Genomic DNA, 12,068 nt, shown 5'->3' with positions numbered 1-12,068 from the left:
GGTAGCTGATCCCCTAGTGGACTCAACCATGAGCTGCTCTAAAAAGCCATTTCATAGGTACTCTAGAATTTTCCCCTCTTGGAATCTAGCACCAACCTGATTTTCCCAATCTACCTGCATATTGAAGATCCCTATGACCATAAGACACAGGAGCAGAATTAGGCTATTTAGCCCACTGAGCCTGCTCCACCATTTCATCATGGCTGATCCCGGATCCCTCTCAACCCCATACACATCCCTTCTTGCCACATCCTTTGATTCCTTCACCTATCAGGAAACGATCAACTTCTGCCTTAAACATACCCATGGGCTTGGCCTCCACTGCAGTCTGTGGCAGAGCATTCCACAGATTCACTAATTTCCAGCTTAAAAAATGCCTCCTTACCTCTGTTCTAAAAGGTCACCCCTCAATTTTGAGGTTGTGCCCTGTCGTTCTGTATACCCCCATCATAGGAATCATCCTCTCCACATTTACCCCATCTAGTGCTTTCAACATTCGGTAGGTTTCAATGAGATCCCCCCGCATTCTTCTGAATTTCAGCGAGTACAGGCCAAAGTTGTCAAATGCTCCTCATAAGTTAACTCCTTCATTCCCGGAATCATGCTTGTGAACCTCCTCTGAACTCTCTCCAATGACAACACATCTTTTCTGAGATATGGGCCCCAAAGCTGTTGATTATACTCTTGGTGCAGCCTGACTAGTGTCTTATAAAGTCTTTGCTTTTATATTCTGTTCTGCTAAAAGGGTCTCGGCCAGAAATGTCGACTGTACTTTTTTCCATAGATGCTGCCTGGCCTGTTGAATTCCTCCAGCATTTTGTGTGTGTTGCTTGGATTTCCAGCATCTGCAGTTCTTCTCTTGTTTGTAATGGAGTTATTATTGGTCTCTAATCAGAGCATTTGCTTTGTCAATGTAAGAAAAATCCGGTCTTCAAAGAGTTTGACCAACAATTGTTGCTTTTGAGCATAGGAATTAGACTAAGGTTGCCTGAAGTTCAAACGCCAGGCATCTCAATATTTATGGGTAAAGATAATGGACAGTCTTGAGAAGTCAAAAGCAAACACGGCAATCTCCATTTGTATCTACTTTTATGCAAAGGTCAACTTCAATTGCTGGTCATTGCCAAGGACGATGGTCTTTGATCTCCTACACATTGATAATTCTGCTTCAGATTCTGGTTGATTGAACCAGAATTCAGGATCAGTTACGTACACTTGTTTTGAGAAAACTGATGGAGCCAATGTAGAAGCAGCAATGAAGTTCAACAGATTGGCAGAAAATACCAGACAAGGTAGGTGAGTGAGTTGCTTGTAAAGTGGTGCCCTCCTTGAACCATTAACACTATTAATCTATGTGATGCTTGGATTAAAGTGGTCACTGCCATCTCAAATGGTCTCATTGGGTGTTCTTGGGGTCAAGATTCTCAAGAATCAATGGGTAATTGTTTTATTTTTACCAAAGGAAGTTTTGAATCCTCGAATCTTTCCCCCTGATCACCTAGTAATCTCTTGCTCTGACAACTTGGAATAAAATGTTGTGGGAATCTGGTGTTGGCCACAGTTTTGTCATGGCCTGCCCAATGGACACCTGAGTTTATGCAGGCCCTTCTCAATTGTGGGAATTTTTGGCCTGGGAGATGTTTTGTTTGCTTAACCTTCCAATAGATTTGAAGAATTTTAAGGAAGGGGCGTTTATCCTTCTAATGCTTGAAGGTGCCTGCTGTTGGTAATAAAAAATTTAGGAGCATTGGGATTAGGTGCTAATTTGAGATTTTGAGAAGAGTCTGGAAACTTCAAAGTTAAGATAAATAATACAATAGCTTCAGGAGAATGGTATTTATCAAAGAAACCACATCTTCAGATCGACAGAAAATTTTTGAATCAGGTTTAATATCACTGACATATGTCGTCGGTCGACGGCAAAATTGCTGCGATTGTCCCTCCATCTGACCTTCGGGCTCCGGCCTGAGCAGTCCGTTGTCAATCAGGGCCCGGTGTGACGTCATCACGATCCCGCCCATTTTGATCAGATGACCAATGGCCTCGGCCTTCGACCCGCCCCTCGCGGGCCCACTGGGCGGAGAACGCGCTTGCTTGCCGCGCGTGCGCATTGGTGGCTGCGCGGGAGGCCGTTCTATACAATTGGGAGAGAAATGGCGGCGGGCTTGGGTGGGCACCAGCCTTGGTACTCAAGGACCGCCGTTCCGTCAACGCAGCTTAATCGCAGCCTGGAAAGGGTTCTGGAGGAGGCAGTTCATTCGGGCATTCTCAATCTAAGCGGGCGGAAGCTTAAGGAGTTCCCTGCCGTCAACTACGATTTGACAGATACGGTGCAGGCAGGTGGGTTCCTCGCACTTCCCCTCCCTCTTCCTCATTCCCTCCCCGGGCTTTAATGCAGCCTTGGATAACAAAGGGGCCTTTTCCCCCCTGGGACAGACAAAACCATGCAACCTCGAACCAGCGTACGATGCGCAGCGAACGGCGTCAGTGTCGGATGTAACGGTGCGGGTAACGGTGATGCCTGGAGTACGGTACACTTCAGTGTTTGAGAAACAATAGCTGCCATCCGTCGGCCTTGGGGGTGAAACCGGCTTCGTTATTACCTTGGGAGTGCGAAATATAGATTATTTTAAACACCACCCGTCATTCGTATTGTAATCAGGAACTAGGAGTAGCATAAATTAACTTGTTTTCTTCCCCTTCCTCTTTCTCCTCCCATTTCTCGCCAATTTGGATAGTACCTTTAGCAGCGTTTTATTGATTGAAAAATTTGCGTAGGATTTGTTTACACAGTTCGCTTCTTACACACGGGTTTTTAAGTTGTCCTCTGTCGCTGGCGTTGTGGAACTTTTGAGCAAATGTAGAAAACACTAAATTTCAATGAAGTGGACAATTGAATGAGTTGAACTTTAAAACTGCAGCTGCTGAAACTATGAAGAAAAACAAAAAAAAATCTGAGCATTTGTGGAGAGAAAGGGTAAATATTTCAGATCATCAACCTGATTTGCCTGATCGAAGTTTTTCCAACACTGGTTTACATTTATTTGGATCACATTACCGAAAACAGTGGTATTGTATCTGCTGTATTTTTGAACACATTACTTCTAGCATAGGAACTACAGAGATGCATTTCTTAGATTCTGCTAGCGACAATTAATAAAAATAAAAGTTAACTTCAGAGGATGGAAACAAAAACAGAAGTTCCTCAGCATGTCTGGCAGCATCTGTGGAAAGAGAAACAGTTAATGTTTAGGGTTGAGCCCTTAATCGTAGAATATTATAGATTGAGTTACTGTTGGAACCTATAAGTTTAAAATTATTGATCTAGTTTTAAAAACAATATGGTCTAATTATAAATTGCATGTATTGCTGTTTATTTGCAATTGGTATTCAATGAAATGGGTTCTTTGATATCACCTTAAATAGTTGATGTTTATTGGGAACTGTAAGGTTGGGTAAGGACATATAAATGTAAACTAGGCAATAAGGCTATGTCCTTAATTTGAAGCATTTTTCAGAAACGTATGCATCTCTTTAGGGTAGTGAAAAGGGGCTGGGTGATGACTGCTGGTTTGAAGGCTGTTTTGTATGAGTCACAATAATTCAGGAAAAGTTATTTTTATAAAATGAATGGAACCTTGTTCATGATAAGCTATTGTCACATGACCATATTTATATATCATATTAGACAAAAGCCTTGGGTCCAACACCACCAGATTCAGAAACCATTTTTACCTTACAACTATCAGATTCTTGAACTGGCATGGTTAACTTCAGTCACTGTTACTCTGAACTGGTTCTGTGGCCTACAGACTCATTGTCAAGGACTCTTTAAACTCATGTTCTCAGTATTTCAATTTATTTAACACAGTTTGTCTTTTTTATATTGGTTGTTTGACAATCTTTGATTAATGTATAGCTTATTCATAAATTGTGTTATATTTCTTGTCAATACCTACAAGATAATGAATATCAAGGTAGTATATGGTAACTTATGTACTTTGATAATAAATTTGCTTTAAACTTTGAAGACCAGTCATTGGTAAAAGGTGTGAAATTGCAGGGATTTCAGAACAATTCAATACAATTTCATAATAAATGATGTCTATTTGCAGGTACTTACAATATGTGAAATTTAATTAAAATAATTTAAGCATGTATGATCTTTAAGTCAAAATGTAAGAATGTTAGCTACAGTAAGTAATGCAAAAATAACAGATTAAAAGAAAAGTAGTGAGGTAGTGTTCATGCATTCAATGTCCATTTAGAAATCAGATGGCAGAGGGGAAGAAGCTGTCCCTGAACTGCTGAGTGTGTGCCTTCAAGCTTCTGTGCATCCTTCTGGATGGGAACATTGTGAAGAGGGCACGCCCTAGGTGGTGGTGGTCTTTAATGATGGACATTGCCTTCCTAAGGCACTGCTTCTTGAAGACTGCGGAGGCTAGTATCCATGATGGAGCTGACTAATTTTACAAGTTTCTTCAACTTACTTTGATCCTTTGCTGTAGGCCCCCTCCCCCTCCCCCCCCCCCCCAAAACTGGATGGTGCTGCAATCAGTCAGAATGCTCTCCATGGTGCATTTGTAGAAGTTTTCAAGTTGACAAGCCAAATCTCCTCCAACCCCTAATGAACTATAGTCGTTGTTTTACCTTCTTTATAGCTGCATCAGTATGTTGCGTCCTGGCTAGGTTCTCAGAGATATTGACGGCCCAGGAACTTGAAATTGCTCACTTTCTCCATTCCAGGTCCCTTTATGAGAATTGGTTTGTGTTCCCTTGTCTTGCTCTTCCTGAAGTCTGTAATTAGCTCTTTGGTCTTGCTGATGTTGAGTGCAAGGTTGTTGTGCAAGGGTGCACTCAACTAGCTGGCATATCTCACTCCTGTACGCCCTTTCGTCATCATCTGAAATTATGCCAACAATTGTTTTGTCATCGGCAAATTTACAGATGGCATTTGAGCTATGCCTAGCCACACAGTCATGGGTGTAGAGAGAGTAGAGCAGTGGGCTAAGCACATCCCTGTGTCATGCCAGTGTAGATTGCCGGCGAGGTAGAGATAGTATTTTCAGTCAGCACAGATTGTAGTCTTCCGGTTAGGAAGTCAAGAATCCAAGTACAAACGGAGGTACAGAGACCCGCACTCTGTAGCTTTTTGATGGGGACTGTAGGAGGTAGGAGATACAGAAGCCTGAAGGCACACGCTCAGCAATTCAGGAACAGCTTTCCCTCTGCCATCCGATTCCTCAGTGAGCATTGAAGCTTTGGACACTACCTCACTTTTTAATTATACGTTATTTGTTTTTACACATTTTTAAAAATCTATTCAAATCTATTGATTTACTTGTTTATTTATTGTTATGTTTTATTTTATTTTATTTGTTATCATTATTTTTTTCTCTGTCTGCTAGATTATGTATTGCATTGAACTGCTGCTACTGTTAACAAATTTCACATCACATGCCGGTGGTAAGAATCTGATTCTGAATGATGGTGTTATATGCTGAGCTATAGGCAATAAACGGCAGCCTGTCACAGGTATATTGGCATTGTCCAGGTGATCCAAGGCTGTGTGGAGAGCCATTGAGATCGTGTCTGCTGTAGACCTATTGTGGAGATGGCAAATTGCTGTGAGTCCACGTCCTTCCTGAAACAGGTGTTGATTCTAGCCATGACCTACCTCTGAAAACATTTCATCACCGTAGATGTGAGTGCTATTGGATGATCATCATTGAGGCAGCTCATGTGGTCATGGGCATTGTTGTCCTTTTGAAGCAGGTGGCAACTTCCAACTGTAGCAGTGAGAGATTGAAAATGGTTTTGAATATCCCCACCAGTTGGTTGCCACAGGTTTTCAGAACCATACCATGTATCCATCAGGCCCCGCAGCCTTGTGAGTGTTCACCCTCTTGAAAGACAGCCTGACATCGGCCTCTGAGCCAGAGATCAGTTAAACTGAGAATTTTAATTTTTCATCATGGAGCCCAAAAAACAGGGAAAATTGTAAAAAAACTAAAAATTCAGAAACTGAAATGTCAGCAGTTCAGAAGTATTCATTCCCCTTCACTCGGTACTTAGTTGAACCACCTCTCGCAGCTATTACAGTCAGTAGACTTTTTGGATAAGATCATTAGCTTTGCACAAGGTGATGGAGCAAGATTTGCCCATTCCCCTTGGGCAGCACAGTAGTGTGGGGGTAGTATGGTAGTGTACTGGTTAGCACACCGTTTTACAGTACCTGTGACCTGTGTTCAATTCCCACTGTTGCTTTCAGAAATTTGTACATTCTCCCCATGACTGCGTGGGTTTCCTCTGACAGTCCAAAGATGTACAGGTTGGTAGGTTACTTGGTCATTGTAAATTGTCTCATGATTAGGCTAGGATTAAATCGGGGGATATACAGGCTGGCGCTGCTTGAAGGGCCCAATCTGTGCTGTATTTCAATGAAGTTTAAAAGAAATATATTTTTTTTGCTCAAGCTGTGCCAGGTTAATTGGGGAGCGGCAGTGCACAGCAATCTTGCGGTCTTGTCAGGGGTATTTGATTGGGTTAAAGTCAGGACTCAGACTGTGCTACTCAAGGACATCAACATTCTTCATTTGAAAACACTCCATGGTTGCTCTGGCAGTGTGCTTTGGGTCGTTGTCCTATTTAAAGATGAACTTTCTCCTCAGTTCAAGTTTTCTAGCCGAGGATAGCAGGCTTTTATCTAGGATCTCTCTATTTTTCGCAGCATTCATCTTCCCACCAGTCCTGGCCAGATTTCCAGTTCCTGCTGCTAAAAAGCAACCTCATAACATGCTAACTCCACCACACTTGATGGTAGCAATAGCGTTACCTGGCTGATGTGCAGTATTGGATTTACATCACATGTACTGCTCGTGTTGAGGACAAAAACTTCCACTTTCGTCTCATCCGACCACACAAACTTCTTGCACATCTTTGCAGTAGTTTCCAAGTTACGCTTTGCAAAGTCATTAATGGGATGTTTTTTTGAAGCTAAGGGTTCTTCCTTGCCACTCTTCCATAAATGCCCTTTTTGTGCAAGGTCTTAGAGAGGTGGGGCTCATCTCCAGTTGCAGCCACTGACTTCTGAGGTCTGAGTGACTTTTGACATCACACAGGTCTCTCTTAGAAATGCCATTCTTCTCCAGCAACTAAGTTTAAAGTTGTAATCAACGAAGTGGTAGGAGTGTTCACAGACATCTTCAATCTCTCACTGCTGTAGTCGGAGGTTTCTTTACAAGGGTGACAATCATATCAGCTGCCTCAACTACTGTGGCACATTTGCACCCACATCGACTGTGATGACGCAGTAGCTGTGAGGATCAAGAAGGTATGATCAAGAGAGGTGGAGGAGTGCTTATAGGACTGCTTTGAGTCTGTGGTCTGAGCAATATTCAGGGATTCATCTTGGAGTCTGAATGAATACGCCATAATAGTCACAATTGGGCATGTCACAAATGACATGCCCAAACCAAAATACGTGGATGAACCAAGAGAGTCATAGTCTGCTGAGAGCTAGATCTATGGTATTCAGGACTGGTGATCCAGAACTAAACAACAAGTCCAGGTACGACCTATTGAAGGCTATGTTGAAGGTGAAAAAATAATTCTGGTTGAGGTGAGAGAAAGAATTGGATGTAAGTCCATTCTGGTAGGGTTTACAGGCCATCACTACTTACATTGTGAAACTTAAAATCATAAATGTCTGTGATTCTTCACTCTCATAAGCTTAACACCTTTTATGCACACTTTGAAAGGGAGAATAAAACACCTGTGCAAATCTGCAGCATCCGGTGACCCTGTCATTTGTCTTGGAAGCTGAAGTCAGAACATCTTTTAGGAAGGTGAACCCTTGCAAGACATCAGGCTCTGATGGTGTACCTGGTAGGGTACTGAAAACCTGTACCAACCAACTGTCGTGAGTATTCAAGGGTATCTTCAAATCTCTCACTGCTGCAGTCTGAAGTTCCCACCTGATTCAAGAGGGTGACAATCATACCAGTTCCCAAAGAGAGCAGGGTAAGCTGCCTTAATGACTGTCACCCAGTGGGAGTCGCATCTACTCCAATTAAGTGCTTTGAGAGATTGGTCATGGCTGGAATAAACTCCTGCCTCAGCAAGGACCTAGCCCTGCTGCAGATTGCGTGTTGCTGCAATAGGTCTATTGCAGATGCAGTCTCACTGGCTTTCCAGTCGGCCTTGGATCATGTGGACAATAGAAATACCTTCGTCAGGCTGCTGTTCACTGATTACATCTCAGTGTTAAACACAATCATATCCACAGTTCTAATCAACAAGTTCCAAAAATCTGGGCCTCAGTACCTCCCTCTGCAACTGCAGGAGACCACAGTTATTGTGGACCAGAAATGACATCTTGGTGTCAGTCAACACTGGCGCACCTCAAGGATGCGTGCCTAGCGCACTGCTCTACTCTGCTGGACAGCCACCACTTGAGTGGCTAGGCACAGCTCAAATGTCATCTATAAATTTGCTGATGTCACAACTGTTGGCAGAATTTCAGATGGTGACGAGATGGTGTACAGGAGCAAGGTAGAAAAGCTGGTTGAGCGGGTCGCAGTAACAACCTTGCACTCAACATCATTAAGACCAAGGAATTGATTGTAGATGTCAGGATGGGAAAGTTGAGGGGACACACAGCAGTCCTCATCGAGAGATCAATCAAAAGTAGAAAGGATGAGCACTTTCAAGTTCCTTGGCATCAACATCTCTGAGGATCTATCCTGGGCCCAACATATTGATGCAACTTTTCAGGAACAGCTTCTTCCCCTCTACCATCACATTTCTGAATGGACAATGAACCCATTTACACTCCCTCAGTAGTTCTCCCCTCTTCTTTGCACTACTTGTTTAACTTGACTTATTGTAATTTTGTACTTTATTTTTTATTATGTATTGAAGTGTACTGCTGCTGCAAAACAACAAATTTCATGACATATGCCAGTGGTATTAAACCTAATTCTGATTTTGACTCTGAATGAGATTTTGTAAAAATGGTGTTTGCTGCCTATCTGCAGAAACTCGTTGTGCTTGCTGAAGTTACATTTATAAAATGTGTCCAAAGCATGCACAATACCCTACATTTAGGTTCAGGTAAACTCAAATTTTTAACTGCTTTAAGTATTTAATGCATAATCTATATTGGCTTCTCCCTTAGTGACATAAAAAATGCCTGGGAGCACTGGATACGATGGATATTGAGACCAGACAAAACCTTAATTGCAGTGCTGGAGATTGCTACACGAGATGGCACATAGCAATGCTGTTACATTAAAATTGAAACTTGGTATGTTCTATTTACAATAAGCAAGGTATTCAATTATTATCCAATTAGTATGCTCTTAATGCTTGGTAGGGTATTGGAATGTGTCACTTAGCAAAATGTGTGCTCACTGGGCCCAACTCATTGATGCAATCACAAAGTAGGCACGCCAGTGGCTATGCTTCATGATGAGTTTGAGGAGATTTGGAATGTCACCAAAGACTCTAGCAAATTTTTACAGATTTATGGTAGAGGGCGTTCTCATTGATTCCATCTGATATAGAGGCTCCAATGCAGAGGATTGTAGACACAGCCAGCTCCATCGTGTGTACAATTCTCTCCACCAAAGGTTCAAGGGTTCAATGATTATCAAAGTATACAACTCTGAAATTCTTCTCCGGATAGGCACGAAACCAAGAAAGCAAAAAACGGCAGCAGGATCATCAACCTCCAAATGTTCCCCTTCCTGCACAATAAAAGAACAAAAATGGAACAGGCACATTGACCCCAAATTTCTTCTCTCCCCCCTCCCCCCACACACAAATAAAACGAGAAAGATGAAACACAGAATGAATGAATATATATATATATATATAAAACCTAAGACTTTAAAAAAGAAGTCGATAGTCCAAGTCCATATACAAATGCAGAAAACCTGGGTAACTTTCTCTGGGGCACAACAGCAGAGCGACCCCAGCAGCAGTCAAAAGGCAGTTTCTCATCTCCGATAGCAGGGCAATCCCACTGGCGATCAAAAGGCAAACAGCTGGCACTCGCATTCCACATTTGCTTTGCTGTTTCAATCTCCCTCATCATTTTAACTGGTGTAATTGAGTCAAAAATCAGCTTGCCCTCCATCCCACCACCTCCTTGCCATGAGGTTTGCACATGCTGCCTCTGCTTCCTGGAACCCTCATGGAGACAAACACCCAAATGATCTCCAAACTGCAAATCACTGGCGCCAACAGTTCCAGAATCACATTCAAAATGAAACATAACTGTAAAAGAGATAAGAGAAGTGAAATATATGGTTTCATGGCCTGTCCAGAGGATGTAGACTGTGGGAGCATTATATGCAGGTGCCATCTTGACAGGAAGGACAAGAAGCTAATCATCAAGGATATCTTCAAAATGCGGTGCCTCAATAACGCGGCATCCCTCTTCTCATTACCATTGGAGAGGAGGTACAGGAACCTAAAGACCCACACTCAACATTTTAGGAACAGCTTCTTCCTCTCTGCCACCAGAGTTCTGACCGTTTTGCACTCAACACACACAAAATGCTGGAAGAAATCAGCAGACCAGGCAGCATCTATGGAAAAGAGTACAGTCAATGTTTTGGGCCGAGACCCTTCGTCAGGACTGGAGAAAAAAGTTGAGAAGTAGATTTAAAAGGTAGAGAGAGGGGAGAGAGAAACAAAGTGATGGGTGAAACCTGAAGGGGGAGGGGTAAAGTAAAGAGCTGAGATGTTGATTGATGAAAAAGAGACAGGGCTGGAGAAGGGGGAATCTGGTAGATGGCAATGGAAGAAAGAAAAGGGGGGAGGAGCATTAGAGGGAGGCAATGAGTGGGCAAGGAGATAAGGTGAGAGATGGAAAAGGGAATGGTGAAGGTGGGGGGTGGGGGGCATTACCTGAAGTTCAAAAAATCATTTTTCATCAGGTTGGAGGCTACCCTGAAGGCATATACGGTGGTGTTCCTCCAACCTAAGCGTGGCCTCATCACGACAGTGGAGGAGGCTATGGACCAACAATATGGAATGGGAAGTGGTATTAAAATAGGTGGCCACTGAGAGATCCTGCTTTTTCTGGTGGGTGCTCGGTGAAGCGATACCGTAATATATGTCAGGTCATGCTGATATACAAGAGGCCACACTGGGAGCAGCAAACACAGTATATGACCCCAATAGGCTCACAGGTGAAGTGTTGCCTCACCTGGAAGGACTGTTTGAGGTACTGAGTGGTAGTGAGGGAGAGAGTGTGTAGGGGCAGGTGTACCACTTGTTCTGCTTGCAAGGATAAGTGCCAGTAGGGAGTTCAGTGGGGAGGGACGAATGGGCAAGGGAGTCGTATAGGGAGAGATCCCTGTGGAAAGCAGAAAGTGGGGGAAGGGAAAGGTGTGCTTGATGGTGGGATCCCGTTGGAGATGGAGGATGTTGCATAGAGGTATGTTCTGGCCACGGAGGCACCACTTATTTTTTTGTAACTTATAGTAACTTTAATGTCTTGCACTGCACTGTTGCCACAAAATAACAAATTTAATGACCAGTGATAAAAAACTTGATTCTCATTCTGACCTGTGCTTATTTCAGGCTTTGCTAAAGTCATTAGGGTCGCTGTCCAGACCTGGATCAAACAGCTTAATTTGGTAATAAACTGCAGTAACTGCCGTCAACTGGCCAGTCACATTACGGAGATCTATTAAAATTGAACTAATTGGACATCATGGAAAAAACACCAATGGACTGTCATAACAGAAAGGAAGTTGATCTTTGTTAGAAGTCACTCATCTTGGCCTCAGGAAACCCTGCAAGAGTTCCTTGGGGCAATTTCCTCTGTCCAACTAACTTCAATTGTCCAGTCACTAACTTTTCTTTCATAACAATGGCAGAAGTAGAGGGTGTGCATTGACTGTGGATGATCAAAAGATCTTCATGTTTCCTAAGTTACTTGTCACATAAGAATATCGCCTTTTGAACTGAGCATGCAATCATGGTACTTGGCACAATAGTCATTGGTAATTCCAGCATGTTGATAGTATGGTTCCATTTTAGTAATGTCAAAT

At 42.8% G+C, this 12,068-nt stretch overlaps 1 protein-coding gene across 3 annotated transcripts in view; it reads left to right on the top strand.

The window, feature by feature from the left end:
• Nucleotides 1-2,095: 2,095 nt before the first annotated feature.
• Nucleotides 2,096-12,068, top strand: part of lrch2 (leucine-rich repeats and calponin homology (CH) domain containing 2) — a 174,886-nt gene continuing 164,913 nt past the window's right edge. For 2 of the 3 annotated variants that reach the window (XM_072270489.1, XM_072270487.1), the window contains exon 1: nucleotides 2,096-2,340. In XM_072270489.1, the coding sequence (XP_072126590.1) occupies nucleotides 2,154-2,340 (187 nt within the window). In that variant the 5' untranslated portion in view covers nucleotides 2,096-2,153. Of the gene's footprint in view, nucleotides 2,341-9,178; nucleotides 9,308-12,068 lie in introns of all 3 variants that reach the window. The other variant, XM_072270488.1, reaches the window with a different exon arrangement.

This window comes from Mobula birostris, chromosome 10, assembly GCF_030028105.1.
Source record: "Mobula birostris isolate sMobBir1 chromosome 10, sMobBir1.hap1, whole genome shotgun sequence".
Taxonomy (NCBI): Eukaryota; Metazoa; Chordata; class Chondrichthyes; order Myliobatiformes; family Myliobatidae; genus Mobula; species Mobula birostris.
The sequence above is the reverse complement of the archived record's forward strand: the minus strand, read 5'-3'. Positions and strand labels throughout refer to the sequence as shown.